The sequence below is a fragment of the Vipera berus genome, assembly GCF_964194415.1.
Source record: "Vipera berus genome assembly, chromosome: 1".
Lineage (NCBI taxonomy): Eukaryota > Metazoa > Chordata > Lepidosauria > Squamata > Viperidae > Vipera > Vipera berus.
This window is the reverse complement of record NC_138202.1, coordinates 98,823,541-98,842,822: the sequence shown is the minus strand read 5'-3', so window position 1 is coordinate 98,842,822 and position 19,282 is coordinate 98,823,541. Positions and strand designations below refer to the sequence as shown.

Genomic DNA, 19,282 nt, shown 5'->3' with positions numbered 1-19,282 from the left:
TATAAAAGATAGCATTTAGGCCATCAATTTAAACAGCATGAAGCATGAGGATTTCAAATGCTTTCCCTTTTTTTGGGAAAGGGATTCTGGAGAAAACAGGAAATAGTAATTTTCCCACATCATAGATTTTGAAGAAATCAGTTACTTCTATCTATAAATAATATAAAGGGGAAAAATACTTTGTAGTGTTTCATAATTTTATCTTTCTTGTTTTCTTAATTTGAGGTAATCCTGCTTTGAAATTAATCCCATGTATGTTTATTGAGAAATAACATCAGAATGTATGAATTATAAATTAATAGCCAAATTATAAAAAACATTTTTAAATTCAGCAGAGCTCATTTTAAAGTGTGTGTTTATGAACACAGGCTGCTATTAAAAGTATTTTTATATATAGGAAAATAGAAGAATACAGTATTCCATATTTGTATAATGATAATGACAGGAAAAACATGGAGTGTGATACCTTCTCCCTTTAATGATTGCTTAAGAAACATGGTAAAAACTTCATAACAACCAAGAATGCTTTTATTTAATATATTCATGTGTAATTAATTCTTAAGCATTCGTTCAGAGTCCATGTATTAAACTTAGAATACCTGTTTCACAACATGATTGAAAACAAATTACTGATTTCTTTTTGAAGTTTAACTAATCCTGAGGTAGCAGAAGAAATACCACTATATATTAAGAAAAAGAGACCTTGATATAACTAGTAACTATCATATGTTGTAGCAGGGTTTCTATCTGAAAGCACCAGGGTGGTGTAGAATTGTCCTGTATGTCCTATGCATTTATGCAGTAATGGTGAAATGAGGCTAGTATGAATGTCTATAAAATAGACCCTGGAGAAGCACATGATTTCTTGTTTCTGTGTGTCCAGTCACCCAGACATTATCTCTCTGGGTAGGAAATCTTACTATTGGCCTTCAAGGATAGCTGAAGGGAGGGCATGGCATCATGCCAGGGTAAAGATCTGATTTTGTGTGGTACTTAGAGTTTAGTTAAATATGTCATAAGGGAAGCAAAGTATCTGTTGGATTCATTGGCAAGAAAGAAATTTGAAACTTGTCTATATCAAAATGGTGCTCTTTGACTGCTTTGAGCTGTTTAATGAGTGCTTTGGCCTGATAACATCCCATGCTTTGTAGAACATCCCATGCTTTGTAGAACACCTGGGTTATCAGATAAGAGTACACCCACACACTAACCTCCACTTTGATGAAATCTATCTCTAGTCTCAGAGTGGCATTATAGACACCTTTTGGGACTTGAAGAGCCAGTCTTAGAAATTTGGATTGAACAAGCTCTAATAGTGCAAAATTGGTGAAGAGGACATAAAGAAGCTATCCAGTTGGCTTGGCTTCAAATAATATGAATGCTGCAGGTATATGTTTTGAGAAATTTAAGGATGGCAGATCATTGTCTACATAGAGTAGAACAGAGTGTCTTCCAGCAAATGTTGGAGAGTGAAAGTTGTGTTGAAATAGCCTACTGTGAAGTTAATATAGAAATTGAATAATAGTGCGGGCAATATGCAGCCTTGCTTTATGCCTTTCTCAGTTCTAATTGCAGTGTGGTCCCTTTATATAACATATGTATTAGATATAATAAACATCAGGCATTGAAGATTGCCTTCAGTTGTTCCCATAGTTTAGCTCAAAATACAAAATCAAAAGCTACTTTGAAGTTCGTGAAGGCGGCATCAAGAGAGGTATTGCAGGAGGATATTTTTCAAGTAGATGTAGGAATACTAGGCAGTAATAAATAGTGGATGGGTCTTCCCTAAAGCTGGCTTGCTTTTCTATAACTATGTTTTCCTGTCCCAACCAATCTTGGAATTTTCATTGTATGTGTTTTGCATAGACTTAGCTGATTGTATTTAAGAGGCTGATCCATTTATAATTAGCAGGATTATCCTTTTCTCTTTTTTATATAGAGAGAAATAATCAAAAATCTCCAATCCTTTGTGATTCAGCTATAGATGTCAATGCAGGTAAAATTGAAGCCAGAGTGGGGAATAGAAGCTCAAGTTGTTTTTAATGGATTCTGAAGAGATTAGATCTTCTAAGACCTTCTCTACTCTTAGTTACGCATCAAGATTCTTGATCTCCATCATTGTGACTGGTGCCCACATTGGCACATTTTCTTAGTTTCACTAAGGATGTCTACTTCCAACAGAGATGCTATGTAGAATTTCTGAAAATATACCTCCCTGGTCCCACAGGGGGATGTGACAGTCCACTATAGAATGGCCATTTCTTTGGAAGCCTGATGTGACATGCCAAAATGAATTGGCCCCAGTTATATTTTATTGGCTTCTTTTTTGTTATATGCCAAACGTTGCTTGTAGTATCTCTTCTCCTGGAAGAGGTCCACTGCAGTTGTCAACATAATATTGGATACATACACCTGTAATGTTAACAAGAGGTTTTTGGCATTAACACAGTCATCATACTAAGCCTCTGCTGATTGGACCTCCATTGCATTTAAACTGCCAGAGGTTGCTGGAAAAAGCTACAAAACTGTGAGTTGAGGAGGTGGGTGGAAGAGTAAAGTAAAAATCAAAAACAGCGGCGGTACATTCAGGGCAAGTGCATCTGAGATTCCTTTCACTTCAGAATGTCTGGCTTCAGTGCAACACTTGTTTTGCAGCTGTCTTTTACAGCACTCTTCAAACTGGGAAACTGTCCTATCTGTACACAAATCATTAGTCTACAAGGACAGATTATTTTGGGTCTGTAATCTGTGCTCTTCAGGCAGAAATTAGGTGTCCAGTTCAGCCCTTCTACTCTTTTGAGCCTCCGCACTATCAGCCCCCTCTACCACAAAGATCCTGCAGGAGAAGGACAGTGTGGACAACCGTGGGATCTGGCAGGGTGAGAGCTGTGAACCATAAACACAAAGCTTTCGCTGTGTGCCTGCATAACACATACAGTGCCCTTGCTGACTTTAATAGGGACATTAAGGAAACAGATCAAGGTAGTTGTGATGATAACTCAAATAAGCAGGGGACCGTGGTCTGAGATGAAGAACTTGTTTTTGACACGGAGAAGTGCGAATCAGGTATTATACATCAGTCATGCAAGAAGAGAAATGTATCCTAAAAGAGAAGCCACGTTCTAGTTGGTGATTCAGTTATAAGGGATATAAATTTAGGAAAGGATATAGAGGTTTCAAAAGAGGTTAGGTGTCTTCCAGGTGCTACTGCCAGTAGGGACAAGACGTGTATGTTTAAAATAGTCAAGAACGCCAGCAAGGACTGTGGTGTGGATGCCACTATACATCTTGGCACTAACAATCTGTCCCAAAAGGATGTACTCTGTGCAGAATGATTTCCAGAGCTTGGGGCAGGAACTCAGCAGAATAGGCTGTAGGCTCACTTTTTCAGAGATTTTACCAGTGTGTAAGGAGCAAAATGGAAAAGGCCAGTGGCTAAAGGAGTGGTGTAAAGGAGAAGGCTTTGGTTATATTAGTCACGATATCTGTAGCTGGTCCAATAAAAAATGTACAAAAGAGATGGTTTGCATCCATCCAAGAAAGGGACTGAGTTACTTGGCAATAAATTCACAGATTTTCTAGAGGAATATTTAAACTGAACAACAGGGACAGTAAGTTAATTGATACAGAACATCCCTGTCCCCGGCAATCTAAGAAAATAGGGGAACTCAGGCACCACACAAGTTATGTAGAAAGTAAACACAGGGTCAGTCATAAAGGACTCAAATGTCTATACACCAATGCACAGAGTATGAACAGTAAGCAGGGTGAACTAGAAATTCAGGTAAATGAGGGCAGATATGATATTGTTGTCATTACGGAAACATGGTGGGATGAAACCCACAAATGGAACACAGCTGGAGGGATTTAAATTATTTAAAAGAAACAGACCAAACAAAAGAGGAGGTGGAGTAGCTCTCTATATAAGAAATAACTATATCTCTACAGAAATAGAGCAAAATATTGTTGAAAACTGTCTTGAATGCATTGGGGTCAATATAAAAGGGGGGGAATGGCATTGCCATAGGTGTATACTATTGGCCGCCCAACCAAACAGGAAATAGATGAACTTTTTGCTAGTCATCTAAAGTATGTAGGAAGCACATCACAATAGTAATGGGGGACAGTAATTACCCTGACATCAACTGGGAGACAAACTCTGCACCAAATGAAAGATCAAACAGATTCCTGACAAACCTAGCAGACAACTTTGTCTCCTAAAAAGGAGAGAAGGGAACTAGGGGATTAGGCATATTAGATCTAATCCTCACTAACAGAGATGAAATTATAGGAGGTGTTGAAGCCAGAGGAACCTTGGGGGGAAGTGATCGTGCAATATTGGAATTCAACATTCTGGAAGCACAAGCAATAGAATACAGTCATACTAGAGTCTTAGACTTTAAAAGAGCTAACTTCAATAATCTTAGAGCTTGGGAAGAATTCCATGGATGAGAATCCTAAAGGGGAAAAAACTCAAGAAGCTTGGGAAATTTTGAAAACTGAGATAATAAAAGCCCAGTCTAGCACAATGCCAACAAAGAAGAAAAATAACAGCTTTCAAAAGAAACCAGCATAGCTGCATAAAGAACTCTCTGATAAATTGAAAGATAAAAAGTAGAAAGAGGGGCACATCACTAAGGCAGAATATCAACAAATAGCCCGTGCCTGCAAAGATGAAGTGAGGAATGCTAAGGCTCAAAATGAACTAAGGCTTGCGACCAAAGTCAAAAATAACAAAAAAGAGCTTCTTTCAACATGTAAAAAACAAGAAAAAAGTTAAGGAAATGATTGGTCCATTAGTGGGGGAAAGTGGCAAGAAGGTGACAAGCAACAGGGAGAAAGCAGAACTATTTAACTCATTTTTTGCATCTATCTTTACACAAAGGGGAAAAATAGTCCAACCTATCAAAAACAGTGCCATAAAAAACAGAAACACAACTTAAGATAGGCAAGAAAATGGTAAGTGAGCACCTGTCAAGCCTAGACGAGTTCAAATCACCAGGACCAGATGGATTACACCCCAAGGTTCTCAAGGAACTGGCAGATGTTATCTCAGAACCACTGAACTTTATCTTTCAAAAATCGTGGAGGACTGGGGAACTACCAGAGGACTGGAAAACAGCTGATGTAGTTCCCATCTTCAAAAAAGGGGAAAAAATAGATCCAGGAAACTACAGACCTATCAACCTGACCTCAATACCTGGGAAGATTCTAGAAAAGATAATCAAATTATGAATCAGCAAACACCTAGAGGCAAACAAAGTCATTACTAAAAGCCAACATGGGTTTGTCAAAAACAGATCATGCCAGACAAATCTTATTGTATTCTTTGACCAAGTGAGAAAATTACTGGACCAGAGGAATGCTGTGGATATAATTTACTTGGACTTCAGTAAGGCATTTGATAAAGTAGATCACAACCTACTACTTGATAAGATAGAAAAATGTGGGTTAGACAGTATCACCACCAGATGGATTCGTAGCTGGCTGACCACCCGTACTCAGCATGGTCCTCAATGGAACTGCATCTACATGGAAGGAAGTGTGTAGTGGGGTGCCCCAGGGCTCTGTTGTGGGCCCAGTACTCTTCAACATCTTCATCAACGATTTGGACGAGGGGATAGATGGGGAACTCATCAAATTTGCAGAGGACACCAAGCTGGCAGGAATAGCCAATACTCCAGAAGATAGGCTTAAGATACAGAAGGATCTGGACAGACTCGAACACTGGGCGCTATCTAACAAAATGAAATTCAATGGTGAAAAAAGTAAGGTTCTACATTTAGGCAGGAAAAACCAAATGCATAGGTATAGTATAGGGGGTACGTTGCTCAATAGTAGTAACAGAGGGATCTCGGAGTCCTAGTGGACAATCGCTTCAATATGAGCCAGCAGTGTGCTGCAGCTGCCAAAAAAGCCAACACGGTGCTAGGCTGCATTAACAGAGGGATAGAATCAAGATCACGTGAACTATTAATACCACTTTATAATGCCTTGGTAATACTGCATCCAGTTTTCGTCACCACAATGCAAAAAAAGATGTTGAGACTCTAGAAAGAGTACAGAGAAGAGCAACAAAGATGATTAGGGGACTGGAGACTAAAACATATAAAGAATGGTTGCTGGAATTGGGTATGTGTAGTTTAATGAAGAGAAGGGCGAGGGGTGACGTGATAGCAGTGTTCCAATATCTCAGGGGCTTCCACAAAGAAGAGGGAGTCAAGCACCTGAAGGCAGGACAAGAAGCAGTGGATGAAAACTAGTCAAGGAGAGAAGCAACCTAGAACTAAGGAGAAACTTCCTGACCGTTGGAACAGTTAACCAGTGGAACAACCTGCCTCCAGAGGTGGTGAATGCTCCAACACTGGAAGTTTTTAAGAGACTGGACAGCCATTTGTCTGAAATGGTATAGGGTTTCCTGCCTGAGCAGGGGGTTGGTCTAGATGACCTCCAAGGTCCCTTCCAACATCATCATCATTGTTGTTAAACCATGGCTTGAGTAGTGCTATTTTTGCTTCAAGGGCGCATTGTTACTATGAGTTAGATGATGGTGGAGCTCTTAGGTAAGGGTGTTAGAATTTTCTAAGAGTGCTTCAGGAGATGAAAGGGTGAAATCACTAGCTCAGTTATAATTTGATTTGGAGGGGGAGGGGGTCTACTTTGCATGTTATTAATTCCTTCTTGGTGGCAGTCCTCAATATGTATTTCTTGAGTGAAAACATTTAACTGAAGAAGGGTTGTCAAACTTAGGCATAACTTCTAAAATTTTCTAAGAAGGGAAACTTACACCCAGTTTGCAAATACTAATTGATTTGACTTTCTAAGAGTAAAGTCCTATGGTTAATTATTGGTTGTGTAAGGTGCAGATGGCCTGGGTATGGACCAAATTGGGCAGGGGATGGGGGAAAAGTTTCTGGTGGGGTAAGTGTGGGCTATAACATCTAGTGACAAGCAAGGGGAAATATGATGGGATATGGGGTGGGCTGTTGGGGACCGTGCCACAAGAATATTGTTCCTAGGTGCCTTCCAACGTATACCCACTCTCATTCCCAAGCCACATTTGGCAGATCTCCAAGACTCTTGAGTTGTTGTTTGCTGCTGCTGAATCCTAGATTTGTCTATAATAAGGCCACCCTTATCCATGACTTGATGTATGAATGAAAGAACTGACCTGGTATATTTCACTGAAATCAAGATAGGAGGACCAAAATGGGAGGTTCCCCTTTCTGAGATATGCCCTGTTGAGTTTGGAGTGTGGCATCAGCTGAGACCCTAGGATAGAGGTGGTGCAATGGCAGTGATCATTCAAAATACTTGAGAGACATTCAGTGGCACTATCCAATAGATTACTGGATGCGAGACCCTATTTATTATGTTGGGCTCTAGGATTCAGTTGGGATTATTGTTATTCTCCCAGTTTCCTTGCTGCGTGGCAATATTCTTTTCTGATTTCCTTAACTCCAGATTAGTGGTGGAGTTCCTTTAATTTATGGTCTTGAAGGACTTCAACTTGCCTTCTTCAGGGATGGACTTGAGAGTTCATGGGCCTATAGCAAGTCATACATGGCCAATATATAATAATAATCATGTATGTGACCTTTTATTTCTGCCTGAGTAGTGGCAAGTTGTTCAGAATTGGGGAGATGCTGGTTTCTCCCCTGTCATAGTCAATCATAGTTCTGAACTTGCAGTTCTCTGGTGTCACCCACCCCTCCATATAGGGAGGCTGGAGCGACCTTTTATTTATATTAGTCCATCCCAGACAACTAGTGGATCTGGTTGGGTTCCAGAGGGGGTTTAAGGTTATTCCAGATGGACTGCTTGTTGGCTTGTTTAGTGATCATGCAGTTATGATGATGGTGAAAAATGAATGAACTGCTGCTTCCAAGCAAGAACTGCCTGTATTGTTCAGAAAGCTGTCCACACTCTTTCAAAGGTATAGAATACTGGGGTTGCTATTATATTTTGGGCTTTTTCTGACCCATTTTGGAGATATACAAAAGTATTTTAGGAGGTTTAGTACTTCAGATGGAATTCCAGTTTCTTCTCTTAGACAAATATATTTTAGTATATCAACTTTGGTAAATTTTGTATGTCCTTAGTCTTTTAGTCTTATATTAAACTCCCATATATGGGTAGTCCTCGACTTCCAACAGTTCAAAGTTACAACAGCACTGAAAAAGTGACTTAGGACCGTTTTTCACACTTATGACCATTGCAGCATCCCCACGGTCCTGTGAACAAAATGCATAAACTTGGCAACTGACTTATATTTATGACGGTTGCAGTGTTCTGGGATCATGTGACCACCTTTTGCAACCTTCTGAATAGCAAAGTCAGTGGGAAAGTCAGATTCACTTAACAACCATGTTACTAATTTAACAACTGCAGTGATTCAACTGGCAAGAAAGGTCATAAAATGGAACAAAACTCATTTAATAAATATCTTGCTTAACAATCAAAATTTTGGGCTCAGTTGTGGTCATAAGTTGAGGACTACCTGAACTTTTTTGTAGAATTAAACCATTCTCCTTTTTCTTGGATATTAAATGTTCATTTGTGTAAGAAAATGAATTTTACGTTGACTTACATTAGTTTTTTTAAAAGGTGAATTTTTAGTGAAATATTTGATAGCATAATCATACTATTTTGTGTTTATATATCTTAGGAGATGCTTTGGAGATGCAGACAGAATATATTTGATGAAATGAAGAAGAAATTTTCACAGGTAGTTAGTTTGAAGTGAATGTTTAAAACAGTTCAGTTTGGATAGCATGAAATTAGCACTGCACGAATAAAATGGTTTGCAAATGCATTAGAGTACTAATTTTTAATACAATTTCTAAGAGTGGAAGGTGATTTGGCATCTCTTATATGAAACTCTTAAGATTTCATTTTAATATCTACAAAAATCAAAAGCATGGTTTTGAAACTTCTAATAAATGATAATTTGCATGATTTCAATTTTGAAAGTTATAGTTTCAAAACCTATACTAACTGAAGGTATTCTGAAATTATCATTTTTTAATTCATTTAGTAAAGGTATTGCTCTAATACTGTTTTTGGAATTCTAGTCACAACAGCTTGCTTTGTTTTTTATATTATGTTGTATTTCAGTTAAACAACAAATGTGAAGTATGAAATAGTTGACAAAAGTACCTTGTGTGTTTTATTTCTACTTTTCCCAAAGGTTATAGTGGTCATACTTATATTTCAGTATAGAAATACTTTTGCTCTTTCTGTTGGGTACAGGACTTTTCTACCAATAGAATAAACGTGATATATTTTTAAAAATAGCAATTCTCTTATTAGCTTCTTGAATGTCTTCTGTGCTATTTTTTAATGATTGGACTATTTTACAGATAGTCCTCATTTAACAACCACAATTCGGAATAGCAATTGTCTCATTAAGCAAAGTGTTTGCTAAGTGAAATTGAAACTGCTTATGGTCTGATTTCAACTTTTCTCTGCTTTTTGGAAGTTGTAAATGTGAGGAATAGTTGTAAGGTTACTTTTCCATCACTGTCATAACTGAACAGTCACTAAACAAAGACTACATAATGAGATGCTTTTACTGCAGGGTTAATAGTTTTAATATGTCATTGCATAGTATTTCAAATTAGAAAAAAATGAAGTATGAGGATGAACGTAATCCTGAAATTACCCATTCTGAAAAGTAATCCATATGATCAATTTTTAATAAATATGCACTTTAATTTTTAATTCCCTCTGGTCTTTGTATAATTCATCAGAAAGAACAAAACAGAAAGGGGCCTAGGAAAGTACTATTTTTTCCCCCAAAGTGAAGCAAGTCTGTACATATAATTATCTTTGTTTTCAAAGTGACCATTTTGATAATCTAATTATATTAATAGCATTAGACTCTCAGAGAAAACTTTGTAATGCCTTCCTTGATCATTATAAAACAACATGCAATTTTGGGCAAAAACAGCTTTTTTCTAGATGTGTTACTTTTTTTAGAAAGGACATACGGTAGTAATATTAAGTCTCAGTTAATTTTTTTCCATTTCTAAGCCCAGCCTAAAAGTGAAAATATATTATTTGACTTACTTAGAAGTACACTTGCTTAGTTCTGAAAAATCTAAAAATATGATGTCTTGCCTTTGGGTTTCTCGTTTTCTGTTTGGATTTTTAATAATTAGTTTCTGATACTATATTAAGTTATTGACAAATAGCATTTTTTATTATAGGCACCATTCCTCTCTGCAAAAAAAAAAGCACTTTTAAGGTGGTCCTCCTTATAAATTCTTCTGATTTTCAGAGAAGGCTTAGGGAATTTCCCCATGATTTAATGGACAGCTTGATTATGTACCTAGTCAACCTCGCTCCATCACTGGAAGTTTTTAAAAAGAGACGACAGTTATCTGACTCAGATGGTATAGGAACTCCTGCTTGAGCAGGGGCTGGATTAGAAGACTTCCAAGGTCCCTTCCAGCTCTATTCTATTCTATTCTAAATTCAAATGGTTCATCGAATCTTGGCTTTCATTGATCTTGGTCTTTCTCCTTGATAAGATGGGGAGGTCCGAGATATGAAACAACAAAATAAATGCCTAGAATGATGTTACCAGAGAACAAAGAACAAATGAACATGAACAAAAAATCAATCCAGATCTGTGCCTTACATGATGGTGGTTACGGCAGAAGAACATTGTTATTACCCAATCCTTATTACATCTTTACACTACTGTCTAGCAGCTTTATTCAAAACAACCTGGGTTTTGATGAAATGGAATATCGTACCTTGTGTGAGTTGGATCCTTGCCCCTGTTAGCTCAACCAAAGAGGACACAAGAAGATGGATTAAAGGATGGTGAATGTCTCTCAAATGGAACACTCTTCAAAGAGGCAGTGGTATGCTCCTTTCTTAAGAGGCTGCCATTCCATCCAGCCATCTTGAACCACCTCTGCCTCATCTTTCCTTTTTAGAATAGATGTCAAATAAAGTGATTCTCTTTCTTCAGAATGACATAGATGCAAAGTACTTGGATCCATTTAAGATTTGGGCATGGGTGGAAAATTGGTAATCTTCTCAGTTGTCAGCATTGGTTAGGGTTTAGAAGTGCTGTTCTGAAGGGTTGGTCCCCTGGTCACTGAGCAGGAGGTAAGGGGAATGAGAGATGAAATAATTGGCCATTTCATTGTGGTGAGCTCCTAGTTCCACCCCCTCCCTTATATTGACCTCTGTATGAAACTTATGGAAACTTGGCATATGTAAGGTATCAAAAGGGTTAAGGGTGTCAACTGCCAGCCCGCGGGCCAGATGCATCATGCCAAAACCACACTCACCCCATTGCCAGCAATGGAAAAAAAGTCGCGACATGTCACATGATGTTGCAAGTTTGACACCTCTGATGTAGGTTATCTCCTATATCTCCCTGGGTAAAAATCTTGACTGGGTGGTTTAGAGGCTTCAAGGACTAGATGTGGAAAAATCTCATTCCAGTGAGATGAAATGGCAGTTGGTTGAGATACTTTCTCATCCCTGCACAGTTTACCCATATTGCAAATCGGCTTCTGCAGGGGGAGGAGAATCAGTTTCCATTACAACCAAGGGTTTCTCCTCCCCTTCTCGTCTTGTAGCTCCTGCTACAGTGGCAAGTGGAAGTTGTGATCAAGAGACCATGTTTGTTCCACTTTGGCTAGTGTGCTAGCTGCACTACTCTTGGAATGGGATGAGTTAGGTATGTTCATTTAGCCTCTTGTTTTCTGTTGGTTGCATATTTGCAATTCCTTCTACATGAACTGCCTTTAAAGACATCTCAAAAACTTCATGTGGTAGAAAATGCAACTGCCTGCTTGAAGGTGAGACCCATTAGAGCCAGGCTATATTATTTCAGCAACTTTATGGCTGCCACTTTGTTTGCAGGGTTAGGGTTAGGGTTATGATTTGAGTCTTGGGTATTTTTGAGACATATACCCATATAGCAGGGGTGTCAAACTGCCGGCCAGCGGGCCAGAGCGTCATGGAGAAACCGCGCCCATCCCATTGCCAGCAATGGGAAAAAGTTCTGATGCGTTGCGCGACATCACGTGACGTCACGAGTTTGACATGTCTGCCATATAGAATGTGCCTGCCTAATACAGTCAGCAGAAAGGACAAGCTGCATGTCCCCACTCTTTGGGAGATAGATGGAATGGAGACCTAGAAACAAGCTTATATTTCTGAAACAATGTGTTACCCCTAAGTTAGGTTGATTAATCACCTGCAGACTAGTTCGGCGTTTCATTCCCCAGCATCTAGTAGACAAACGGCCTTTTAGGCTTAAACACTCCTTTGTGCAACTGGAGTCTTGCTTTTCTTACCAAAAGGCCCCAATATGTGCAAGTTGGAACAACTACCTCTAATACCATTTTCTTGAGCACAGGTTTTCCTCAGGGCTGGGTCCTAAGTCTGCTGCTGTTCACCCTGTTGACCCATAACTGTTGTGCTAGGTTTGCCACCAACCATATTGTGAAGTTTGCAGATGATAACGACAGTTATCTGTGCATAAATGATTCACCTGTGGAGATGGTTATCAGCATCAAATTCCTGGGTGTGCAGCTAACAAGTAGGCTAGCTTGGTCGCTCAACAGTGAGAAACTGGTGAAGCGGGCACAGCAACGCCTGCATTTTCTGCGTCGCATGAGAAAAGCACATCTTCCTTCCCCTGTCCTGATCACGATCGAGAGCATCCTGTCATACAGCATCACATTCTGGTTTGGAAGCATCACTGCTTCAGACAGGAAGGTGGTGCAGAGAGTGGTGAGGATGGCCGAAAAGATCATTGACAGTTCCCTCCCCTCCCTCCCCTCCATCCAGGACGTAGCACGGAAGCGTTGTTTAAACAGGGTCCGTAAGATTATCTGGGACACTACACATCCTCTTCACAACCTGTTTTCCTTGTTACCTTCTGGGAGGAGGCTTCATGGTATCCGTAGCAGAACATCCAGATTCAGCCATAGCTTCATTCCATACAGCATTAACCTTGTGAACTCTCAAGCTTCCTCCTTCCATTATATATTCAAGATGGACAGTATTTAATACTTATTTGTTATGTATACGCAGGTGTGGGTCTATACATATGTGTATATAGTATGGTTAGGTATGTGTCATGTATGTGTTCTACTTTGAGAGCGGGCAACTAAATTCCATTTTTTATGTATGCTGTTGTACCCATAGTAAAAAAAATAACAATAAAGGTTACCTTTACAATCTTTAGCCACCTTTTTAACAACCTCCTGTATCATTTACAGTATTTTGAGTACTTCATATAATTTTCTCATTTAAAACATGGTAAAATATATATATATAGCAACCAGAATTGGTGTGTTTCCTTATTAAAAAAGACTTTAGGCTTTTGTTTGCAAATATAATACATTGTTAAAAAGCCAGGTAATAAGATAAAGCTCTAATTCAGGGGTGTCAGACTGCCTGCTCATGGGCAGGATGCGTCATGCAGAAACTATGCCCACCCCATTGCCAAAAATGGGGAAAAAAAGTTGCAATGCATCACGACACATCACGTGACATTGCGAATTTGACATCTCTGCTCTAATTCATTCTTAGTACAATACTATTAATATAGAGATTATATAATCATTTGATAAATAGTTTTTACTTTCTAAATTGGAAACAATAATTATTGTAATTCCTAATCCCTATAAAATTTTGCAACAGATTTTTACTTCTCTTTTAAAGATTTTAAATTTTTATTCAACTAATTGCAAATAGACTCAGTAATTGGTGAATTGATTCATTTAGATTAGGGATGTCAAGCAGGCAGCCCGTGACATGATAGAGTTTGACACCCGTGATTTAGATCAAGATGTCATTTCTAATAATTTTTGTAAATTTGGCCATATTTTTAAAAATTAAGACCATCAATAGCATTACTTCTTTGAATTCATGTAAAATATCTTTAACAAGAGATACCAAACAGAGCTAACTTTCATCACTATTTTTCCCTTTTCGCTTTGTTATGGAATAATTAATAATAGCTACAAGAAATATTCACAAAATTGAAAGTTTAGAAGTAAGGAGAGAAAAATATTGGTTGATTTTGTCTCTAGGGGCTGAGTCTTGGGATATCCAAGCCACTTCAAGCAGTTTTTGAACTAACAAAATATTAAGAGGTAAAGTAAGGCTTGTAAAGTTTGGTCCACAATCCATAATACTGTCAGATAGGCTGCAAAACCAGAAATTCTATTGGCATAAGCCTATTAATGGATTGTAATTAGATAACAGTCTAGCTAGGCTCAGGTTTGTTTAAACTGCAGGCCTGGCTTATGTTAAAAGATATGAGTATGGGTAAGTTTTGATATTGCCTAGAGTTGCTTAGACAACAACATGGGTGATAGATACTAAGTTCATTTACACTATGTCAAAATGTGGTTATGCTAAAAAATGGATCAGAATGGTTGTATTTTTTTAAACTGTTATAAGACATAAATACAGATGCTAATCTAAATCTAACAAAAAATCTAAAAGACTTTCATTGCTTTGTTTAAATAATTGCTTTAACAAAGCAACAAAACAGTTTTTTAGAGTATGGGCATGGCAGTTAGAAATTATTTTCCACTCACAACTACTATGGTTTTGGAACTTATGCAGTATCTTTCTTTGAATTAGAAGCTTAATCCTGCATGGAATTTTAGTATAGAATATCTGTGCTACATTTGAACATGTCATAGTCATGAACTGAGTTTATGCTTCAGTCAGGCATGACTTTGTGGTTTGTTCAGCAGTGATTTCTAGCTTGTGTCTTCTTAATATATTTGTATGTGCTTCCCTTATAATAATTCTGGGTGCGGAAAAAAACTACATAAAATAAGTTCATTTACATTTTCATTTGAATCTAGATATGTTTTGATAGTATAAGCTATGCAGATTCTATGTCATAGTGTCTATATTTAGTAAGCATTGAAGCAGCTGCATACTGTTCCAGTCACCATTTCCTAACTGTCTTTGAATATAATCAGTGCATAATTTTGGTTTTATAAGAATTGATGATATATAAAATTGTTAACAGATATTCTGATTGAAGCTGTAGAGCTTGGATGATATAGTTTTAACAAGGACAACTAGGACCAAAAAGCTGCATTCAAGGGAACCTGTTGATATCCAATTTTGAAAATTGTTCATATTATTTTGTTTAGATTTCTTAAATTACAGTGTACCATCTGTGTTAAAAACTGAAATTGCACAGTTAAGAGAAATGACTTTCTAAAATAGAACATACTTCTGTTATCTGTTTGTTCCTTTCATTTCAGATTGAAAGTGCTGCTGATGAACTCAGAGTACTTTGTATAATACAAGATACTACTAACGTTAAGACAGTGAATGAGCGCATCACATTGAATTTGCCAGCTTCCACACCAGTAAAAAAACTATTTGAAGATATAGCCTCCAAAGTGGGCTATGTTAATGGAACCTTTGATTTAATTTGGGGAAATGGAGTCAGTGTTGCTAATACGGTAAAAAATAAAAATCTATTACTTTTAGGCATTTGGGGAGAATACTTTTAAATGGCTGATGTACAATATTTTTGTTCATTTTCATGGCATTTCTCATATTACCTTGTTTTCCCTTAATAATCCTTTTTTGGTCAAGATTGCCTCCTTTTGTTTTTTGTGGTTGGAAGTGATATAGAAAAAGATTTTAATGCCATTTTTTTCATAAAATCATAGCACAAAAGATAACAGATAAAATATTTATTTTAAATTATTTCTTTAATTCATTTTTATTTTCTGACTTAACTGTTTTCTGCCCCCAATTTTTTTGATATCTTAAAAATATTATGCTTTGCATTAATGTGGGTATAAACACAACTAAATTTTTATAATCCTGTAGTAGTTTTGCTTGAAGGAGCAAGCAGTGCTGTATGTTAGAAAGTATTTTTTAAATCAAGACATTAAAAATACTTGGTAAACTCTATTGAAAATATCTTTTAAAATGTGTTTCTGCCAATTATTAAATTTACCTGTTCCATACCCTGAGTCAGTCAGTCTATGTCAGTAACATTCTTCTAATATCTGAATTTGGAAAATGTATAATCACAATTCTATGAAATAAACAATTTTATTTTATTTACTGTAGACACCACTGGATCCTTCGAGTGATAAATCTGTTGTTGATGCTGGTTTTGAGCCTGGGAAAAAGAATTTTCTGCATTTGACAGATAAAGATGGAGACCAACCTCAAGTAGTAGTGGTAATGATATAGTCATTTGTGGCTTCTATGTCTTACCATGTTAAGATTTTTTTTCTTTTTGTTCTGAGTGTTCTAATGTTTATCTTTGATTTTTATTTTTATTTTATTTTTATTTTAATTCCATTTATATCCCGCCCTTCTCCGAAGACTCAGGGCGGCTTACAAGCTTAGCAGTAGCCTTCATTCTATGTATATGCCTGCTTATTAGGGCTTTCACACACACCCCAAGCGGCATTATTACAAAGTCAGCTTAATTGCCCCCAACAACCTGGGTCCTCATTTTACCTACCTCGGAAGGATGGAAGGCTGAGTCAACCTTGAGCCTTGTGGGATGCGAACCTGCACTAATTGCAGGCAGCTGGTGTTACTTAAGGAGGCATTAGCCCACTGCTCCACCAAGGCTCTCACTTTTTTATAGTGATTTTTATAGCCAGTAAGTAAATCCTTTCTAAGAAACAAAACTGGTCTCGTTCTCAAACATGCACTGCAAAGCAGACATTTCTAATACAGTTGGAACAGCAATATGTGTCTTCAGACTGAGCTCCTTAAATAGGAGCTGCTTGTTCTGACCTTGAAACAGGAGTTTCCAGGGTCAGGATGTTCAAGAATTTCAATGTTTTTGCACACTTTGGCTATGTACTGCATTTTAGAGCTAGACCAAGAATGTGCAATTCTGTTGGCATTCTCCTGGCACCTGTTTTGCCTTTTGAAATCTTAAGCTTAATCGCTCTGTTAAAAAAAATACCGTTTTTATCTCATGTGTTTAGAGTTCTATAGATAGCAAAACTACCGTAGTATACACACTTCTTGCAATTCTTACTTAGATTCACTCTATTTTCAGCTCCCTATCTTCTTCTGTAACTCATTTCCTTTTTGTGTCTTTTGTGAAACTACTTGTAATACCAAGGATGGGAAATGTGAAATGTCTTGTGAGAACATGGACTTTCTTTAATAAGCTATTTTTCATTAGTTAACTGTAAACTTGAAGATACATTTTAATAGATGTATCCAATGTTTTAGGAGGAGCCTGGTGGATCAGACGACCACAATCCTGATAGGTTTATAGGTCCTCTACCAAAAGAAGGTTCAGTTGGCTGTTCCAATGATTACGTCACTCAGAATTATTCCTATTCGTCAATTCTGAACAAATCAGAAACAGGTATGGAGATGTCTTTTGTCCTTTTCCACTGGATATAGCAATATTATAATACTATCTTCAAACAAATTATGATATTATCTTCAAACAGTTTTAAGTATAGGCAAAACGAGTTGTAAATCCCACTGTTCATATAAGATTTTGAATGAGGAATAACAGTTGCAGAACTGGTGGTACTATAGTTGCTGTCAACTATAGTTGCAGATGTGTAAGGAGACAAAATAACTCCTAGGCAGGGATGTTGTTTATTTTTAATTCATACAGATTTTTACAAGTAATCTTTGATTTAATGATCATTTAAAGTTACAATAGGCTTTTAAAAAGTTAATAACTCACTCTAGAAGTTGTAACTTTCACTGCATCATCACACACACACACACACACACCAGTAACGTGATTGCATTTTGGGTGCTTGACAACCAGCTTGCATTTACAACTGGTTGCAATGCCCCACAGTCACATGAACATGTTTTGCATTTTTTTTACCAGTTTCCAGCAATTTTTGCTGATTGGATTTGCTTAACAACCTTGTGATTTGCTTTTACCTCTAAAACCCCAATCCTTATTGTAACTATTAGGGATTTTTTTTATTAAACAAAAAAACCCTCTTCACTCTTGGTCATAGGTAAAACTTTGTTCCACTTAGTGAAATGCAGGTGTATTTCTGATAAAAACAATTGAGCAAAAAATTACTTTTCAACATTTAACTAATAGGGAAATAGTTCTTACTTAGAAGAAATCCATTTTCATATTCCCCTACGCAGTTCACCTTTACTATTGTGAATCTAATAATTAGATTCTAATAACTAATACTCTTAAAAATGCAATCATACTAGAAGGAAATGAAATTTGCTAGTATCTAGTATTTTTTTCTAAGTTTGCAGTGCAAGTAAAGATAATTAATTAGCATTGAAGTGACACATCATACTGTGCTAAATTACAAACGGTTTAATATGTTATCCTAAGCCAGCACTGTAGTTTATTCAGGTCCTGTTTAAGCCGTTTTTACTTATGTGTTTCAGAATTCTGAAGAAATGTGTTTTTGAATACCCAATAAAGCTTTAAATTACTGTTGTTCTGAGTAGATATTATTAGCAAGAAATTTAATTTTGAAAATTTGCAATAGAAATAATCAATATGCCCAATAATGTAATGTTAATTCCTCTTAAGTCTTATTGCTTTTTAAGATGAACATTATTGCTAACGTTATACTGTTTTTTAGGATATGTGGGTCTAGTAAATCAGGCAATGACCTGTTATTTGAACAGTCTTCTACAAACTCTTTACATGACTCCTGAATTTAGAAATGCATTATATAGGTAAGCAGATGGATTTGATTAATTTTGTTATTGCCTTTTCTTGAGTTATGAAAGTCTCACTAAACACCTGAGAGACTATTGCACTTACAAAATATTTTCCTACCTACATAGCTATTTGCAATCTATTCAGTGTTCTAATGTTAATTATTGTTGTTGAGAATAGCTCCATATATATATTATGTAGCTATATTTTGGAATGTAGAAATGGAAGTATGTCTATGGAGATTCTCAGTCATCCAGGTCATGGTTGTTCTAGAGGTGCTTTTTCAAAAGGCAACTGAACTTTGTTTTTCCAAAAACAAAGTCCAGTTGCCTTTTGAAAAAGCACCTTTGGGAATATAGATAGTGTTAACTTTTGCAAGAATATCTCAAGAGTTCAGTATGATTTGATGGCATGTTCATAATATTTATACTAGAAAATGTTCTGAGTATGGAATACTTGAATATTCAAGCATGGAAGGTTATCTCTTCTAAAAAGTTTTAATATTGGGCTGTAAAGATCATATATTTGGTTTTCAGCTTTTTTCAAATTGTATTTTGAAGAAATATTTCCATATCAACTTTCCTTTCAGATACTGCTTTTTACTACAAATGA

At 36.9% G+C, this 19,282-nt stretch overlaps 1 protein-coding gene across 5 annotated transcripts in view; it reads left to right on the top strand.

Annotated features, from left to right (window-relative positions):
• Positions 1-19,282, top strand: part of USP47 (ubiquitin specific peptidase 47) — a 59,403-nt gene that overhangs the window by 4,226 nt on the left and 35,895 nt on the right. For 4 of the 5 annotated variants that reach the window (XM_081312554.1, XM_081312553.1, XM_081312557.1 and 1 more), the window contains 5 exons: positions 8,669-8,728; positions 15,273-15,476; positions 16,099-16,212; positions 17,233-17,371; positions 18,591-18,687. In XM_081312554.1, the coding sequence (XP_081168680.1) occupies positions 8,669-8,728; positions 15,273-15,476; positions 16,099-16,212; positions 17,233-17,371; positions 18,591-18,687 (614 nt within the window). Of the gene's footprint in view, positions 1-8,668; positions 8,729-15,272; positions 15,477-16,098; positions 16,213-17,232; positions 17,372-18,590; positions 18,688-19,282 lie in introns of those variants that run through there. The other variant, XM_081312555.1, reaches the window with a different exon arrangement.